The 19,749-nt window shown below is 37.2% G+C and overlaps 1 protein-coding gene across 1 annotated transcript in view; it reads left to right on the forward strand.

The window, feature by feature from the left end:
* Window positions 1-18,887, forward strand: part of WDR35 (WD repeat domain 35) — a gene marked incomplete at its 5' end in the record, with an annotated part of 29,057 nt that extends 10,170 nt beyond the window's left edge. The window contains 15 exons of the mRNA XM_010139384.1: window positions 567-636; window positions 1,379-1,432; window positions 3,197-3,306; window positions 4,737-4,947; window positions 5,532-5,612; window positions 5,737-5,873; window positions 8,455-8,658; window positions 10,435-10,581; window positions 11,786-11,918; window positions 12,861-12,971; window positions 14,049-14,213; window positions 15,209-15,349; window positions 16,167-16,323; window positions 17,427-17,667; window positions 18,700-18,887. Of these exons, the coding sequence (XP_010137686.1) occupies window positions 567-636; window positions 1,379-1,432; window positions 3,197-3,306; window positions 4,737-4,947; window positions 5,532-5,612; window positions 5,737-5,873; window positions 8,455-8,658; window positions 10,435-10,581; window positions 11,786-11,918; window positions 12,861-12,971; window positions 14,049-14,213; window positions 15,209-15,349; window positions 16,167-16,323; window positions 17,427-17,667; window positions 18,700-18,847 (2,110 nt within the window). The remainder of the gene's footprint in view (window positions 1-566; window positions 637-1,378; window positions 1,433-3,196; window positions 3,307-4,736; window positions 4,948-5,531; window positions 5,613-5,736; window positions 5,874-8,454; window positions 8,659-10,434; window positions 10,582-11,785; window positions 11,919-12,860; window positions 12,972-14,048; window positions 14,214-15,208; window positions 15,350-16,166; window positions 16,324-17,426; window positions 17,668-18,699) is intronic.
* Window positions 18,888-19,749: the final 862 nt, after the last annotated feature.

Consider the following 19,749-nt stretch of genomic DNA (forward strand, 5'->3'; position numbering starts at 1 on the left):
TGTAGTAACTTACATTGTTCTAGTGCCTGAATGTCCTAGCCTTGGACAAGACCATAAATTTGATAGAAACACTGAAAAAATAAATCGTGGTAATTCAGCATAAAATAGAATTTCAGCATTCTAAATTCTTTCCTAATGAGACTTTAAGGCAAAAGAAAAGTTTGGATGAAGTATTGCATGCAGTAATACAGAAGTTTTGTGGATTTGAAGGTGAAGCTCTTTCTAAGCATGGAGAAGAGCATGAGGGAATATGGAAGTCCATGTTTGAAAAGAGACAGTTGGGGTGGTTGATGGTTTGCAGGAGCTTCTTGTTGCAGAATGAGAGTTTATAGATTGCATGGGATTAGACCATTGGGGTTGTGACAGTGAAAGCAAGTACAATATACCTATATCAGTGCAAATCAGGGTTATCAAAGGGGACACTTCTGGAATGTAAGAACTGGCATAGCTTTTATTCTCTTTTCCAGCTGCAATCATTTCTTCTCCAAGGATTGAAGATACCTATATGCAATCAAAAATGATCCTTTCTTTGGACTCACTTTTTCTTGTAACTTTCCTTTCTACAGGATTTATCATATTGATGACACCCCTTCAGGATCTGAACATGGACACCTTGATTACAGCAGAGCTATGGAAGTGAGTGACGTTTTTAACTAGTTTATCACACTAGTGCCACTGGTAGCTTGAAATAAATTAGTTGGTATTGCTTTATTTATTTTCATAGATTTTCATGAGTAGAAGTGGTCATACCCAAATGTTCTTTTACTTCTACCTTTTGTACATGAGTGTTATTTTAATTCCCTCTCGTTTGTTACAATGAGTTTGTTACTCGTAGTTACTGTGTCACTATGTATTACTGCAAACACACACCAAATAGCAGGGAACACATAAAAAGTTTATTCTGGGGTGCAGAGTGTAGACACCTGCTGTCGTGTCTCACCTGTTGGTGAGAAGCAGCTCCCCTGACTTCAATAAAATATAAGCTTGTTGAAACTGATTAACCATTGTAATCTTTTCTAGTGTTTTCAGCCTTTTTCATTTGGTGGGTATGTGTGCGTGTGCACTTGTTACAGACAGACCTCGTGAGTCAGGGAGAGTTGCCTTCTTGTGTTTTCTGTTACATTTGGGTTTCCTATTTTTCTGGAGGAGGGGCAGGAGAAGAACGGAAGCTGTTAACGTTTATTAGTGTCACAATTCCCATATCGAAGGCTACTAATATCATAAGCAGAGATATCCTGTATACTGGCAAGGCTTGATAGCTGGTTTTCATGTGGATACTTAGCAACATTCTTGTGTATTTAAATAAAATGTCTTTCTTTAGCAGTGGATTCATACTGTTGCATTAAAACTGATACTGATATTGCTTGCACACTTTCAGGAAACAAGAGATCCAATTTGTGCAATAACGGCATCTGATAAGATACTGCTTGTGGTAAGTTACATGATTAAAATAACTCCTAATTGCCTCTTGAGCTTGTAGGCAGGAGATTCTTCTGCAGTGCGTTCATAAGCAGTCATAATTTCAGAGCATTTCTGAATTTAGTAGTTTATACAGATGGAATCTCTTTCTAGATATGCTCAAAGATAACTTTAATAGGTTCTTTCTTTAACCTGGACTCCTTCTCCAGGAAGGCTAATTTACTAAGTGCTCACAATTTCAGTACAGACTAGTTACTGAGTTAATACTTATGTGTAGGGTTTGATTAAGTCCAGGTAAGGATTTAATTCTGTAATCTGAGTTCTGGGAAGTCTCTTCTGAGCTATATGTAAATGCACAAAGATTTACAAAGTTTGTCTATTTCCATATTAATAGTATAATGTATGGTGATAGATAATGTCACATGTACGTAGTATGCTATACACATTTATGGATTATACATATGTATTATGTATGAGGTATTGTATCATGGCAAACAGCTGCTGTGTCTTTTTTCCCATCTGTAAGGAGTGGTCTCATTATATGAACAGACATAGGGGTGGGCTTTAAAGCAAACTAATCAAGCAGAACAAAGATAGAAAAAGAACACTCTCTGCATTCTGTCCACCTTCCCAAGAAAGATCTTGATGTTTTCCTATGTTCCTACTCCAGGGATTTCTTTCTTTTTCAGTGTTTCTATCAAATTTACAATCTTGTCCAAGGCTAGGACATTCAGTGTGTCATGGGGGAAAAAACATGACTGAAAAAAGTGTGGTGGTTAGTAGATGACTATGGGATTCTGTGTGTGAAGAATAAGAGTCTGAAAATGAAATTAAAAGAATAATTCATCAGTGACTTTGGTTAACAGGAAAGGAATGAGAGGAAATGCCTTAGAGATTGGATCTGGATAGAAGTGCTGAAGCTGAATGGATACTACGGTGGTTATATTTCATAACACTTCTGAATAAATCTGCTTTTAAGTTTATAGGATATACAGATGTGAAAAGTCAAAGATGAAAGGCGATTCAAAAGAATAAAGTTTGCACTACCTTCAAAATTCAGTATCGACTCATTTCCAGCATAAGGGTTAAACAGAAGGCAAAAGAAGCTGGATATTTTGTTCAGTCTGCAGAAACACCATGAGAAAATAGTGACAGTGCTCATTTCAGTCCAGGGATGTCAAACTCATGTTAGACTGTTGGTGTGATAGTGTCTTGACACAGGGCATGGCTGTGTCATTCAGTTTACCAAATAAAGATAAACCACTTTGGTACGTAGATTTATTTACTGTTATTCAAGCATTTGAATAACTGGAGTATTTTACAGTATTTACTTTTAAAGCTAGCTCAGGTCTTGAAGTTATTGGTGAGACTTGTTAACATGCAGACAGCACTGCCTGAACACAGATGTACTGCCTTCAGACCAGTGCTGGTCCTGTCGTATGGCACTGTTTGAGTGGATTTACCAGTGTGGGACAGGGATCTTTTTATTGTTGTCATTTTTTGTTATGTAGACCATGTCTGAAATTTCATGTGGAATTGCTGGGGTCCCAAAATTGTTCTGTGAGCTGTATGTGCTCGTTTTCACTTCCCTGATTTAAGCAGATCCATGGATTGTAGTATCTTATAGTACATTGTTTAAATAGCAGAATGCAGAATTTTTTGGGTGATGATATTGCCTCTTTCCATTTCTGCACTTTCACTTACCCAAAAACTCTTGTCTAGGACAGCATATAAATACAACCTTTTGAAAGGCTTTATTGATTGAAAAATTCTCTAGGGCAGAGAATCCGGCACTATTCAGAGATACAGTCTTCCTAGTGTTGGTATAGTACAGAAGTATATCCTCAACTGTCGTGCGTATCAGCTGTCTTTGAACTGCAACTCCAGGTAAGTTACAGATCTGCTTCTAATGCAGGTCCAATTTTAAAATAAACCACTACAATTTGTGAAAACGCTGTTTCTATGATTCTGTAATAATTATGTACTAACTTTAATATAAATTTTTTATTAATTTTAGTTATTATTAAAGGTTGCTTAACCATCTATTTACTACTAATTAATTACATCTGGCCAGTCATCAGATTGCTCTGTGAGACTGTATTAGTAAAACTCTCTTATGTTTTAAACTCTTTACGGGGTGTGTGGGAATGTTAAGGAAACACATACGTGAAAATATCTTTGTTTTAGTAGATGAACCAAACAAAAGCTTCCAGTGATCATGACATGAATTGATGAAATTATGTTATAACCTGGAATTTTATACCTGTTAAGCCTTCTTTTTATTTCTATGTCCCTCTAATTCCTGGAAGCTTTGTTCATCCCATGTTAATTTTCCGTTGTTACCAGCTGTAGCTGGTGTCAGTGCAGCTAGCAAGATTGGTTTTCCAAAGTTTCAGCTGTGCCAATACTGCAGTTGCTTTCTACTTAACAGCTACTGTTTTGCAAGAGAGAGCACAAGACTCTTGGCAGAAAAGGCAAAAATATACTGACTAATGAGGACTTGTAAGACAATTTTAGTAACTTCAAAATAACATTATAATTTCAAACACAATCCATAATGTGTGTGTAGGTCCCTAACCTTTTTAGGTATAGACCAAAACCAGATTGCTTCACTTAAAGGCAATGTGATCTAGTCAGAGCCACAGTCATTTTGTTGTGAATCAAAGTTTTGTTTTGAATCTAAGCTGCTTCCATCCTAAATGACTTTGTGCTAGTGAAAAATGCTCAGATCCATAGGCATTTTGAAGTTAACTTTCTAGATTGCTTCTGAAATTTTAATAGGGATTAAGGGTGTCTAAATACCTTTCAATATTTGTAAGTGCTTTTAAATTGGCATTGTAGTAAATACAGGCTACTGTGATTCACTGAAGACCTATGTAACTGGAAATTTTTTTAATTTAAGAATCTGTTTCATTGCCTTCTAGTAAATAATGAAAAACAATTCTGTTCAGTTGTTAATTTAGGCTCTGTCAAGAAAACTTTGGTGAGGGGCAGGACGTGCAATCTACTCAACTTTCATATGTGAAGTACTAAGGATCTTCAAAATGCTGGTTGAAAAATGGGCAAATTTCAGACCTTTTGCAGGGCCAGATCCTGTATAAGCAGAAGAAAAACTTCTTTCTGTGTCTCTGGTCTTTGTCTGCTGTGCAGATAAATGAAAATCACATGCATCTCACTGAATCTATGGAGTTATACCGGTATTAGATTAGAGGGGAAATTTGGCCTGAGTGTGCTAGTTTAGAGAACTGTTGCATATTTACAACCCTGAAGAGTATTATTTTGTCATCTTATTTTTTTATTCCTTTGTTTTTCTGTAGTCGCATTGCTATCATCGACCTTTCAGGTGTTTTGACCTTCTTTGACTTGGATACACGGGTGGTAGACAGTACAGGAGAGCAAGTGATAGGTGAGCAGCTGAAACTGGAACGCAAAGATGTCTGGGATATGAAATGGGCCAAAGATAACCCAGATTTGTTTGCAATGATGGAGAAGACAAGAATGTATGTTTTCAGAAACTTGGATCCAGAGGTAAATATTAACATTTGTGAACTACTCATTTTACGAATTCGCTTGTAATGTCTCTGTGTTGAATAGTGTTATTCTTGTGGTTACCGTTCAGTTAGGCAAGTGTTTATATAGATAAACTTGCTTCTGGAAATCGGAGAACCTTGTCAACTCTAATGTGGGAGTTTTGTTTAGGAGCAAGTAAGTAAAATGAGCTATTGTCCTGGAAGGATAAAAATGCTGTCATGTTTTTCTTAAATGCATGAGATATTTTCAGGAGCGTATTTTTTCTATACTTTGGAAAACATAAACACAATTTTAGTAAAGATATTTGTAAACCACAGTTCATTTAATTTAAATATTGGCAGGTGTTTTTTTATCTCTTTCTCATAATTTAATTATAGAAAACATGAGAATTTTTAATTATGTCTGTGTATATGGAATTGTCAATAATGTTAATGATTTTAGCATTTGTTTCCTGCTGGAAAATCCTAATTACATCCTAGTTTGGAGAAAAAGAAAGTCTCTTTATGTATGCTAACACATTTGGTTAGGATTTAATCAGACAGAATGCAAGTTCATTCCTTTGTAACTTATTTAACTTTAAGGAACCTATACAAACTTCTGGATATATTTGCAACTTTGAAGATTTAGAGATCAAATCAGTTCTTCTGGATGAAATATTAAAGGTAAGTATAAATAATTTTATTTTGTAGGAAAAGTTAGTATCTGTTTTAATAATTTGAACAGTAGATATCTGTTGGGTGACAGTGAAGGTGGAATAAAACTATGTTTCTTCATTCATTATGTTAGAATCCTGAACATCCTAACAAAGATTACATCATCAATTTCGAGATTCGGTCATTACGGGACAGTCGAGCATTGATTGAAAAAGTTGGCATTGAGGAATCTTCCCAGTTCATAGAAGACAATCCGCATCCCAGACTTTGGTAACACCTCTTTATAAGCCAACTCTGGTTTAATTTTTGGTGGATTTTATATTCTTTTCCTGTACAGACAGATCTAGTATTGAAGTACAAAATCTCAAATCGAAACAAGCCAAAGCAGTATATACTTTAAATGGAATTATTTCAGGAAAAAAAAAAGTCAGTCTGAAGGGCTGCTATTCTGAGAATGTGTCTCTTCATTGGTCTGAATCAGCTCCAAAGGAGTATTATAGTGTTGAAGGAGGTCCCAAAGAGAGCCTTGTGGTCCCCTGCTAGCCTGGCTCCCACCTCTTTTGCGGTTGGTGTGTTTGGGCAGTTTCATGCTATGTGGCATTAATTTCCCAGAATGCCAGAAAGTGAAGTTCCTGAGCACTTGAGAATTCGTGTTTCAGGAGATGCTCCGCAGCCTCCTTAAAGAACTCAGGCCCAGTGCTTTCCCAGGCTTCTATTTCTTGAATCTCCGAAAGTGCACTGTTGTTAAATTTGAATTCTATGGTTTTATGACTGTTGCAGTACCCAGACTGGAAGGCATGCTGTGTGTTTTGCAGGGGTGGATTTAGGGTACATTTTCGATGCTGTATAAGCTTCAAAAAGAAGTGCTCCCTGCTTATAGGAGTGAATCTAAGGGCAGTGAAAAAGCTGGCAGTAAGCTAATTTTAATTTGGTTAAAATAAAATTAAAATCGGTAATAAGTTGAGAGGGTAGTTAGTTTATATTGAACTTTGATGACAAAGAGCTTAAAACCCAGTAAAGGAAACACTCTAGAACAATAACAAGATAAGAGCATTTGACTAACCTTGTATCATTTGGGATAGGCCATAAAGGACAGAAATGAGAAGGGCTTGGGTACGTTAATTGTGTTATGATGCAGCCTCTCAGAAATAATAAACTGAACATGGACTTAGCTATTAAACTAAACTTGAAAAGCCTCCACAGCAAACATGTGAGAGTAAACCTGTGAGTTCTGGAAATCTATTTAATATTCCATGTCGTAAGGGATGGAAGAGTAAATGTCTCGGTAGATAGTTTAATGAAAAGTCAGTAGCAGAAGCTAAAACTTCATTGACAAGTTACTTGTCAAATGATGCCAGTTCTCTTTAACTCTCTGGAGGTTTTTTCTCTGTCTGCACCCTTCTTTAGTAAACCTGGCTCTGTTCTGAAACTAACTGATTTCTTACAGTATTGGATGTTTGGCTTGCATCCAGGGAGGTTGAGAGTTCTCTCTTTAATTCTGACAGTCCAGAAGGGAATTTAGAACTGCTGAAAGACGGGCCAAGACAGATTGCTTTCCAAGTTTGTCCCAAACAGGCATTCCTTCCTATCCAGTTGTGCTTCCGTCTGCAGAACGTACATCCTGAAAAACAGGATTTGATAGATACATGTTGAAAGTTTCTGAAATAGTGCTGTAATTTTATCAGTTTGAGTACATAGGGTGAAGTGTTAGTTTTGCGAGTCTTCGTTTTTACTAATGTCTTGAACTAGCTGAAGATTTTTTGAGTTTCAAAGTCATTTAAGCTTTTTGCTAATACCATATATTTATTTAATATGACTATCTGATTTGAAAGTCTGTGTCTAGTAAAAGTTTTATATCATAAAATCTCAAAATATATGTCAAATGCTGCTCACCTTGCTCTAAAATTGCCATGAACGTAATTCTCATTATGTAAGGAAACATGGTATGTCACCTAGTTATACGGAAGAGATGGATTAGAAGTGCTGGATATAAAGCAAATATATTCCAGATCTGACAGGACAGTGCCCTTACTGCTAGAACACAACAAACAGGGTGATGAATGTCACAGATCGATTAAATTTGCTATACTGTTTTTCTTTTGGTTTCATTGATGTCAGTGGTGAGCACCTGAGTTGAAGCGATACTAACCTTCTCAAACTGATTCAGAAATACTGAGTTGATACTGCCTAGGCATGGTTTAGATCAGGGAATACGGCAATGATATTAGTGGTTTTGTCAGTGCCCTACTGCGCTGACTTTGTTTCTAGTCTAAATTTACCTAAATTGCAGGAAGTTCTAGAGGTCTTTCAAGTACCTGATGACTGTAGGTTGGCTTGAAGGTAGAAATTCTCTATTTGCAGGACTAACCAATGGGGCAGTAGCAGCACAAGGTTTCCCAATCTGCCCTGCTGTCCTAACTGGTCAAGGAACATCCAGATGGATTAGAAAGATAATTTATTCTTCATGGCCTATCATGTTTGAGGCCTTCAGACTGAGGCTGCCGTCAAGGCTTAAAGTTATGATAAATGCATACGTAGAAATATCCAAATGGAACTGCATTGAGGCCAGCAGTACATTTCCCACAGGACAACAGTAACTGTAACCCGTCCCCCCAAGCCAGTGTCCATTGGAAGAGCTGAACAAAAGAATATTAGCAATTATTTGAACGTCTTTCCCTGAGCAAGTTCTGGATAGATTACAGAACATACTGGGGACAAACATACAACTGAATTAAGATCAGTTAGTATACAATACTTGAATGTCTTCTTTGAATAACGACTAGTTAAATGGATCCTATTTAATTTTATTTTATAGCTGCTTTTCCATTTATTAGGTTTGTTTTTCACACAGGCGTCTTCTGGCCGAAGCTGCTCTTCAGAAGCTGGATCTGCAGACTGCTGAACAAGCTTTCGTACGTTGCAAAGATTATCAAGGAATTAAATTTGTGAAGCGTCTAGGCAACCTGCAGAGCGAGTCAATGAAACAAGCAGAAGTGGCAGCCTATTTTAGCAGATTTGAAGAAGCTGAAAGAATGTATCTGGATATGGACAGAAGGTAATTGCATGTAGTCATCTCAGCAGCAAATAAAGGAAAAAAGTCAGGAGAAAAAGAATGCTTCCCTTAAGGAATGGCTGTTTAGCAGTGAAGAATCTCTACCAGTTTCTTGAACGACAGAAAAGGATTAGATGGAGAGAATTTTGTTGTATCCATAGTTAACCAATTCTGTACATAAATCAGCATGTTTCAAACTGTTTACACAACCTCAGCTGCCCTAAGTAGTGCTGTGTTTCATAGATGTGTTTGTGCAAGTATCTTGTCCGTATTTCAACTGGGGTTCCAAAAATACAAACAATCTTAACTGATGTTTAATTTATATACTGTTGCTCTTAGCTAGTAGCCAAGTACACATTCTTTCCAATTACATACCCAAACCACAGAGTTTTTAATGAACTGTAATCTCTGGAGAGACAGAAAGGACTCTGGATGGAATTGGGGACCAGTCAATGGAATTTTTGCTCAGGAATGAAAAGAAACAAAGCAAAAATTATTATATTACTGGAAAATATAAATTAATGCTCAGTAATTAGCTGCAACACTGTTTTGCAAAAAAAGGATAATGAGAAATAAGAAGTAGCAGTTGTACGATGTAGCTTGTGAGGTGGGGGTCAAACATGGAGAAGCCTAAATGCCTTAGGCACATGTGAAAATTTTAAGCTTTGATTAATGGAGCCATGAAAAAAAGTAGGGAATGATGGAGAAAAAAAAGATTTCTTCTTTAATACTGTAAGAATGAGAAACCTTCCTCTTCCCGCTAAGGCAGGAGTGGGGAAGGCAAGAGGTGGGAAGAGATGCACATTCGAGCCTGGTGATGGAAAAATTTCTTGCATATAAGTAATTAGCTGATGGAAGTATGATGGTTTGGAGAGGTGGACTGCCTCATAAGCACTTTAGTCACACTTTAGTTAGGTTTTTAGATATGGCTTATTCCTTTCCACATGGCTGAAGAGAAATTTGGCCGTTTTAGGATCACGGACGTCAAAGACACTATTTTTACTGGTTTCTTCAACATTGTATTCCCCAGCTACAAGAATATATGAATTCTGTATTGACCTTATGTTTCTCTTAACCACTAGAAGAATCTTGATAAGGACCTACCATAAATCAAGGTGAAAAAAATCTGGTTTTGAAATAGGATTTTAAATTTTTTAGATAGATGTTTTTATTTAGCTGACTGCACTGACTTGCTATTGCCTTCTTTAACTCACTTGAAAGTTTAGAGCATTTTAAAAAGTGTATAGGTCTCTCCCATTTATTTTCTATGCATCTGCAGAATTATTTCTATATGAAGTAATATAGAATTATTATATATGGTGGAAAAAATGTGCCAGACAGACACACGGTGGGTCATACGTATGCATGAATAATAAAAAGGAAAGACTACTTCTGAGTCCTTTTTCGTTCATCCAAAGTCATCTCGAATCTGAAAGAGAAGTCTTTGAAATATCTTTTATTACAGCTCAGCTTTACCCTTTATTATGAATTTTCCTTGCTCCTTGGCCTTTCCCCTCATCTCCATAAGAGGAAACCTGAGGAAGCATCAGCTGCTCGCCAGCTGCTCGTTTAACTCCTTACTCAGGAGTAAGGCTAACAGGGAAGTGCATACCTATGATATTTTAGATGATGTTTAAATTGTAAACAAGATATCCAGGATCAGTGTCATATCTGAGATGTAGGTTGTGAACACGACGACATTTTTGGATGCTTTTCTCTAGATTTTTTTGTTAGCTGTTTCATTGTCTTTTATTTTTCCCTTCTATTTTGTGTTTACAGGGATCTTGCCATTGGACTACGGATAAAACTGGGAGATTGGTTTCGAGTGTTGCAGCTATTGAAAACTGGCTCAGGTGATTCAGATGATGCCCTTCTTGAACAAGCATACAATGCTATTGGAGATTATTTTGCAGACCGTCAGAAATGGTATGTTCTGTAGAGGAACTGGTCAGAAGAAAATTACAAAGGGAATTATAAAACTGATGACAAGGCTTAATTTACGAGGAGGGACAGACATCAGGAAAGATAGGATACAATACATGCACTAATTCTGGAACGATGAGATTTAGCTCAGATCTTTATGGCTCCATTGCTGCATGTACCTTTAAACAGAGAGCAGCTGATCAACTATTTACAGAATGAAGGTGATAAAAATCTCAGTTTTGCCAGAATTCTGTCTGCTTCAAAGGAGGGAAGGGAGAAGAGAAATTATGTAGAGTTGTATTAGGCTGGATATAGGAAGTACTAAAGAAAAAAAAAATCAGTTAGAAGTAGGAGAGAATTATTAAACATCAGTGAATTTCAAAATTAACCACAAGCTTTCTATAATGCTTAAACCCACAAATATTTGAAAAGGTCCAGAGCTCTCTCTGACCTGGATCTGTCTCCAGCTACAGCTCAAACTGGGCACCCAAGGAGGATTTTAAGAACAGTGCACACGCGTAATGATATTTCTCCAGAACGCATTTTGCAGTCAGATACTTTCTGAGCCAGAAATGATGTCTTCATAGTTACTAACTTGCAGAGAAGTTTTCTTTCATGAACTCTTGTTGCTTTCTAAGCCCATGTAAATGTTTAGCATCCAGAACACAGTCTCAGAGATACTCGGCTCTACTATGTATTGCAATTACCCAGACTATATTATGACAAAGAACTTGGGTCCCAAAGGAGCTGGAAAATTGTGATTTAGATTTTGAAAGTTAATTTTTAGATGCTTTAGGCAACTTTGGAGAATGGTCTTGGAGACCTTAGTGCTTGTGTTTCATAATATGGAGGCACAACAGTAAAGCTCTTTTCTGACAGTTTAGTTGGAAGTTGTTGTCGGTTACCAGCCATGATCTGTGCAGGTGTGGGAATGCAGTTTTAAGGTTCCTTGAGTTCCTAACCTTATGCTAGTCAGAGAATCAATCTCGCTACTACTTTATTGTAATGAACTCTGAAAATTAAAGCTTCTAGTGCATTTTAGAAAAGCAACGAAATTCTAGCTACAAAAGCTCTTTTTACAAAAGCAAAGTTACCTATTTAACATAGTGTAATTCTAAATTTACAAATGCTTACACAATGAGAAGCTTCACTTGTGTTGATATAGCAGAAGCCACCACATTTTCTATTCTTTTTTTTTCATTATTAGGTCGAATGCTGTACAGTATTATGTACAGGGCCGAAACCAGGAACGTTTAGCTGAATGTTACTACATGCTAGAGGACTACCAGGGACTGGAGAATCTTGCTAACTCACTTCCGGAGAATAATAAATTGCTCCCTGTAAGCAATTATTTTAAAGTTCCCATCTTGAGAGGATTAAGAAAGGAAGAGAGAAGTAGTACATGACCTACTCACTTAAACATAGTGGTGTTACTTTGGTATTGATCTCCAGTATTACTGTTGTGTTCATACTCCATCATTCTTCCTTTCCCTTATTGTCCAGGTTCCCCATAAAGACCTGATTATTCATCACTCTTTATGGACACATGGATGAGACATGATTCTTTCCTTCCCTCCCCAAACTGTGCAATATCTCTCTGAAATAGCTATGCTCCACTGAAGAGTCACTCTTTGTGTCTGGACACTTATTTTAGCTTTCATTTTGCTGTCGGGTTTTTCCCCACAACTTCTTCCTGTTTGCTATCCCTGGTTTAACTCCTTACGTGGTAGCTTTGGTGAGAATGCTAATGTAAAATGAAGATTGAAAATTTTCTGCTGGAAAGAGGGAAAGTAGGTGGTATAGCCTGAAACGACCTACTAAGCAATAGCTAATTTAAAACTGTGATATGATTGATCGAATCCAAAATGCTTGAAAAATGCAAAACATGCTCATTTAATGCCATTTTCAGTTGTTTGAACAAAGCAAAACATAGCACTTTCTTTTTAACCTCTTTTTAATAGCGAACTTCTGTGAAATACTCTCAATAGTAAGGACACAGTCCTTATGGTGTGATTTGATTTGAAACAAAAATTTTGAAATAGCTTTTTTTATATATATTTAGAAGCAGTGTGTGAAAGTAGCACTCTGTTCTCAAGATTTACAATGCCATGTGTTGCCTTCACAGAATCCATGAAGCAAATAACCCCTTTCCACCAAATTCTTGGAATTAACTTATACAGTTAATTCAGTTGCTACACATACTAAAACATACTAAAAATCTGAAACATAAACATACTAAAAATCTGAAAGTTAATTTAACATGGTGCTGATGCTTTTTGCAGGATATAGCTTACATGTTTGTAAGAGTGGGGATGTGTGAACAAGCTGTGTCAGCCTTTCTGAAATGTAATCGACCAAAGGATGCGGTAGATACCTGTGTACATCTCAACCAGGTAAAACAGCAGCAGATAATCTGCTTTACTGATACCAATTTAACAGTGAGATTTTTATCATAATGCCCAGTTAAATACAAGTCCTTGTTAAGTGTCTGATGATTCATCATGATTTCTGGAAAATTCATACTTCAGTGAGTAAGCCAGTTATTTAGAATTAGGCCACTGAAGGGACAAAGCTACAGCAGCACTACTTCTGTGTGTGTGTGCGGTAAGCATGGCTCAGCACACAGACTCTTGTGGCCTTTGTAGAGCCAGGCAGTGCTGCCTTCTGATGGAATGGGAGGAAGACTGGAGAGCTCCTGACTGCTTCTCTCCATGTTCCTCTCCTTCCTTGTACAGATGCAGATGTATTTGTGTCTGCATTAGAATGTAGCTGGAAAAGAACTGATCTGAAAAATGATCTGTTTACAGCTAGAGCTGTTCCCCAGTATGACTTAGCTGTGCAAACATTTGTGTCAACTCAAGTAAGAGAGAAGCTGAGGATGGCTATGAGGAACTTGTTGTATGGGGACTGGCTAGTGCTGGCTTTATAAGGACAATTTCCTAGCTCATGGGTCTGAAGGGCTATTTGGTACAATATAGGACCGATTCCTCAGTCCTGCCAAAATTTTGATCTGGGGCAAACACAGTAGCAAAACTAGTTGAAGATCAAGAAAATTCACAGACAAAACAAGATGTATAGGAAGATATGTGTTACTGTTTGTGCTTTAATCGTAGGGGCTGAAGTCCTCTTTTAGACATGCTTTAGCGAGTCTGGGTTTTAGTAATACCGGAAATATTGAAATCCACATGAGCAGCAACGAAGTGATTTTGCAAAGCTTTTACCAAAGCAAAAGCAACTGCTTTGTATGTGGTTTTGGACAGAGGTCCAGCATTTGTTTCACAGGTCTGCTGTATCACGTTATTGACAGTGATGTTAGCGTTTGTATTCTCTTGCTTTTTACTTCAATGTTACAGTAGCCTGGTTCTAAATGGTATTGCACACAAATGTTGCAGACTATACATGGATAGCCAGCTTGATCTGAGAATGTAATTGAAAAAATGAGGTTGATAATTGTCTGCTTTCATTTCTAGTGGAATAAAGCTGTGGAGTTGGCTAAAAATCACAATATGAAAGAGATTGGATCCTTGTTAGCCAGATATGCAAGTCATTTACTGGAAAAGAATAAAATCCTTGATGCTATAGAACTCTATCATAAAGCGAATTATTTCTTTGAAGCTGCTAAGCTTATGTTCAAGGTATTGCAGGCTTTATTTTTTATGTAATAATAACTGGGCTTTTGGAATAGCTCTTATTATTTCCGTAATACTTCTATTTCTTGGGGTTATTTTAGTGTTAAGAATGTCCGGGCAATAAGCAGATGTCTTTACACAGATACTGCAAAGACAAATCCAACTCCTAAGTTCAGGTATTTTTATCTGAAATAGTTGCCCTGATGTCCTCTGTAGCCAGTGAAGAGGATACTTTCAGGACAGATTTATTTTGAGACTTTCACTTCAGAATGAGATGAATGCACCTCAGGAAAGGTCCTGTTGCCCTGCATTGTCTAGTAAAGGAGTGTAGTAGATGGGCCTGGGTGCAAGGTCCATGTTATTTTATCATCTTCTTTATTTTTAAAAACAGCAATGTCATTAACTAGAAGTTAAATTTTGGAATTTCTTCAATTGTTACCTTCAATTAGAAACTGCTGTGGTGTGCTTTTAAGATAAAGATATTGCTTAGATTTGGGTTGGCTGCAGAGATTTCTGTACATAGCTTAAAAAGTCTGTAAGAGTGCTATGTAACTTTTACAGCAAATATTAATAGTAAAAAAAAAAAATACAGAATTACTTTCAAAAGCCATTATTCTTTTCTGGGAAAACCACCAGACCTTATTGAAAGCTATGTATTTCTTAAACTTCAGTGTTTAAAAATTGCTATTTTTCAGTATTTTCATTTTTATATTAAGTCAATAGACTTATACATGGTTACACGGATTTATTCTTCACAAGAATCTGGCTTGATATACTTGTTAGCTAAATAAATACAGAATAATGTGCATTCTTCACTTTGACATTTTCATTTATAGTTCTGTTTGCAATCTTAAGTTATTACATTCAAATGCAGAGTCGTTTTTTGGCATGATTTCCTAGATTTGTACAAGCGTGTAATTGTTCAAGAGAATGAAGCAACTCTTCTAATTCTATTTATTTTTTTTAAATCTACATTAAATTCCTTGGGTTTATCTTTTAAGATTGCAGATGAAGAGGCAAAGAAAAGGACAAAGCCTTTGCGTGTTAAAAAGCTTTATGTATTATCAGCCTTACTTCTAGAACAGTGCCACGAACAAATCCAAAATGCACAAAGGGGAAAAGTTAAAGGGAAAAGTTCAGAGGTAAAGTGTCAAGTTTGGTTTGTTTGGGATTTTTGTTTGTTTGTTTTTTCTGAATTCTGGTATGTGCTACCTAGTCAGAATAAATAAAATCATCTTCAAGTGGGGCTGTTATGTTGTTTTTAATAATGTTTTTTCTTGCTAAGAACAAAGCTTTCCTTAAAGCAAGTCTTCCATGAAGACTGTTTATGGTATTATCTTAAAACATTTAAATTGTATGTATTTATAGATATTTTTCTTCCTAAGTTTAATGTGTTTTTCTTAATGTTTTTATTATAACAATGAAAATTATACTAAGAAACTCCAGCTGTTTTTTTTTCCTGTGAGACTCTCACTCTCTTGTCATTTAGGAGGCAATATCCATCCCACAGAGAAATCTGTGATTAGATTAAGCTATGTTGGCTATAATTTAGCAGGGAGGGAGCTCCAGATGTGGCGGAAGCAAATGGAAGAAATTCTTTTTTTCTGCTCACACTTTCATTTTCATATGCACAAATGAAATAGTTTAAACAAAGTTTTAAGAGATCTAGTGTTGAAATGCAGTATTAATCCAAACATGAACCAGTCTGAAGATGTGCACAGAATACATTCATACACATGTACATGATATTTAGCTTTCAAAGTCTGCACCATATGTTCTGCCTATGCACTGTATAAAATGCCGAACAATGTTCACTTTAGGTCCATGTATTTATATTTTCCCTAGTTAACACAGATAGTGGTGTAGTTACCAAGTACAGAAAACTTCTCCTCATACATCTCCATTTCATGCTGTATTTGTTTCATATAAAAATTACTTGTGATACTGCTTTGTTTGCAGACTGCTTCAGCTTTGGCTGGTTTGCTAGAAGAAGATGTTCTTTCTTCAACTAATCGCTTTGCAGACAATCCTTGGCGAGGAGCCGAAGCTTACCATTTTTTCACACTTGCTCAAAGACAGCTTTATAAAGGTTTTGTAGAGGCAGCACTTAAAACAGGTAGGACTGTATTTTTAACCCTGTAAAGAAACTGTCCTAATTTTACAGACCTGCACAGCACACTGTTTCATTTATAGTTGGCACACTTCTCTATTCTTGCTAGATCCGTGGAATTTAAAACAAAACCGTATAATGAATTGAATATGGCTGAAGCCCAGATACCTGCAAAGTATTTTCTTGGAGACAATGCAAATCTAACTTACCACATAGGACCTGGTCAAACTGGACAATCGCTGTAGATGTTCTGTTGACTGTTTTGTTGCTTTCTTTAAATTATTTACATTACAAGGCATCCCCGAACTGACATCAGACCTCACTGTAGAGCTTCATTAAAAGTTTGTGGGAGTTAGAGAAGCAAATAGTGAGCTCTACTTTGTCCAAGTAATGAAGGTCCATTTCAAATACTTGTAATGTGGTTAAAAAAACCAAAAGTGTCTTAAAAGGCCACTTTAATTTCCCAGTGAGATCCCCTTATTTTTATTTATTTTGAAAAAGCGTTAAACCACACATGCTTCGTAGTCACAGAATCATTTGGTTGGAAGAGACCCTTAAGATCGAGTCCAGCCATTCACCCTGCACTGCCAGGGTCCCTAAACCATGTCCCTCAGCACCACACCTACACGTCTTTTGAACACTTGCAGGGAAGGGGACTCCACCACTGTCCTGGGCAGACTGTTCCAACCCTTTCTGTAAAGAAATTTTTCCTGATATCCAGCTTAAACCTCCTCTGGTGCAACTTGTGTCTGATTCCTCTTGTTCTGTTACTTGTTATGTGGGAGAAGAGACCGCCCCCCGCCTCACTACAGCCTTCTTTCAGGTAGTTGTAGAGAGTGATGAGGTCACCCCTGAGTCTCCTGTTCTCCAGGCTAAACAACCCCAGTTCCCTCAGCTGCTCCTCACAGCACTTGTGCTCTAGACTCTTCACCAGCTTCATTGCCCTTCTCTGGATACGCTCCAGTAATGTCAATGAAAAGACTTTGTTTAATTGTGTCCCATTTGTAAGATTAATACTGTCTTCTAGTAGCAAATATTTCATACAGATGCTTGCACTTCTCAGAAGACATCTAATAACTTCCTTGGATTTTTTTTTTTTCATTTCTTAGCTCTTCACCTGCAAGATTATGAAGACATTATCCCTGCGGTTGAAATCTTTTCCCTTCTGGCACTCTGTGCATGTGCAAACAGAGCATTTGATATTTGTTCAAAAGCCTTTGTTAAACTAGAATCCTTGGAAACTCTTAGGCCAGAGCAGAGGCAACAGTATGAAGACCTTGCTCTAGAAATTTTCACGAGACATTCTCCAAAGCATAACAAAAAATCTTATCTGGATGACAGTCTTGAGAGGTGGGTTCATACTTATATTATAAATATTACTAGCATTTTTTTTCTGCTATTGTCTGTATTTTGGGTTTTAGCAGGTTTTGTGACTAAATTATTTGGGTGTTTTATGGCTTAAACCAAATATTGGACAAGAACGATGCAGGTGTTAAGGCAGAAAGGGTAATATAACACTATTTTATTTGGGAAAATAGGCACTGACTATTATTAGAGGAACGGGGCTTAAAGGTACTTCAAATTAAGATGAAGTTGTATGCATGGACAGAGCACAGGAGTTTTAGGACCTTTGATAAGGTGTCATTAAAATGATGTTAGTGCTTGTGTCACCATTGTGGTGTGATGCAAATGTCAACAAGTGTTATTAACCAGGAAGTCTCCAGTGCTTTGTGAACTGCCTAAATCCAAAGGGCATTGGGTGTTGTGAGAAGGTATGTCAAGTGAAAGAATTAGAATGCAAAAGGCATGCTTAAGGGGTAAGTCCTTGGAGTGGCAGTACCCACAATGGTGTCTTTGACATGTTTTTGCTAACAGCATGGGACTTGTGAGTGGGGGAAATTGATTGTGGATCACTTTTCTTTTTAATACACCGGATTTTAACCTGTCTTGCTTGATTTTACCGTGCAGTTGTACAGAATCTCACTAGTGGCTTTCATGTTCAGAGGAACGTTCATTCCCTTGTCAGAGGAATAAATGTGATAGCAGAGCAGGTCTTTAAGTGGCCTTCACTGCTTCTCTTAATCTTTCGGATCTGCTGGTCCTGGTTTGTTGAGTGTGTGGTTTTGGGGAGTGTGTGAAGATTTACACATTTGGCTCTGTTAACAGAGGTATGTTACATGATTTACTAACTCCTAATCAAAAAGTGGTGCACATCTGAATAGAGCAGCAGTATTTTACAGATGAGCATCACGAGTTCTGTCACTAGCTGTAGGCACACAATTAAGTATTTGCAAATTTCTACAAAACAAGTCTTTATTGCCACTTTAAAAACATTAATTTTATTTTTTCATCTTTATTTACTTTTTTTTTCTTTTTAAATAGTGGAGATGGGAAACTTCCTGTATGTGTTGCAACAGGAGAGCCTATCCTGGAGTATCAATTCTGGATGTGCAGAGTGTGCAAGCACTGTATGAAAGCCAAAGAAGCAAGCAGTTACAGCTTCTGTCCGCTGTGCCACAGCGCAGCCTAGCAGAGGATAAAGGACTATTCATCCTTCCATCTGCCAGGTCTCCTAAATGTGCTATCTACAACGTTACTGATGTACTCTAACTTCAACTACAACTCAGGTACCATATTGGAAGAGTGCCCCATTAAAGCTACTAGAAAAGCAACAAAAAACCCAAAACCAAACCAAACTAGGAAAAAAAAACCACGAGGAAACCCAAAATATAAATCTTTACTGGTTCCATTTACATGAATAAATGACTCTGTTAATAGACTCTGTCTTTTCTGTTACATTTTTTTTACAAAGATTTAAGGTAAAAGCATTGTTTTCTAACTGTGCCTGGTTTCAAAACCATCCAAACTGAACGTTGATTCATCTTAATCTTTTACTCTGAGCAAGCTCCATTTTTTGTTTTTGTAGTTCCATAGGACATGGCTGGGTTTTCTTAAAGTTCTCAATTTTTTGAAGGATGTCATTCCTGGGTTGAAATACTGCCACAGTAGTTCTGCTGCTACTATTGTATATGCTTTTCCAGTACCGCTTTACTAGTGTGATGGTACCAGTTCAGGCACTCACTCATGCTATTCTCTTTTTGCCAAGAGTATTTAACCCTGCCGTAGCACAAAGGCCTTGCTAGTGCCGTTAGTCTGCATCTGGGTTCTTGAGCTCTGCTGCTGTCCTCAACCAGTTCAGGAAACCTCTGTGAACCTTCAAGGTGGAATCTGGTGGAGAGCTGTTTTCCTAAGTAGCTTGAAGAGATTGGCTGACATCTGCTGAACATATTTCAAGAGCTGAACTGTCCTTGTCACACACAAGGCTTAAGGAACGCTGGTTTAAGGAGTCTGCTGCATTTGAGCCTCTGTGCTGGCAGCACTGCAGGCGGGTCCCTGCTCCACGTGATGGAATTTGTGAGTATGGGACATGGA

This window comes from Buceros rhinoceros, unplaced genomic scaffold (genome assembly GCF_000710305.1).
Source record: "Buceros rhinoceros silvestris isolate BGI_N320 unplaced genomic scaffold, ASM71030v1 scaffold19407, whole genome shotgun sequence".
Taxonomy (NCBI): Eukaryota; Metazoa; Chordata; class Aves; order Bucerotiformes; family Bucerotidae; genus Buceros; species Buceros rhinoceros.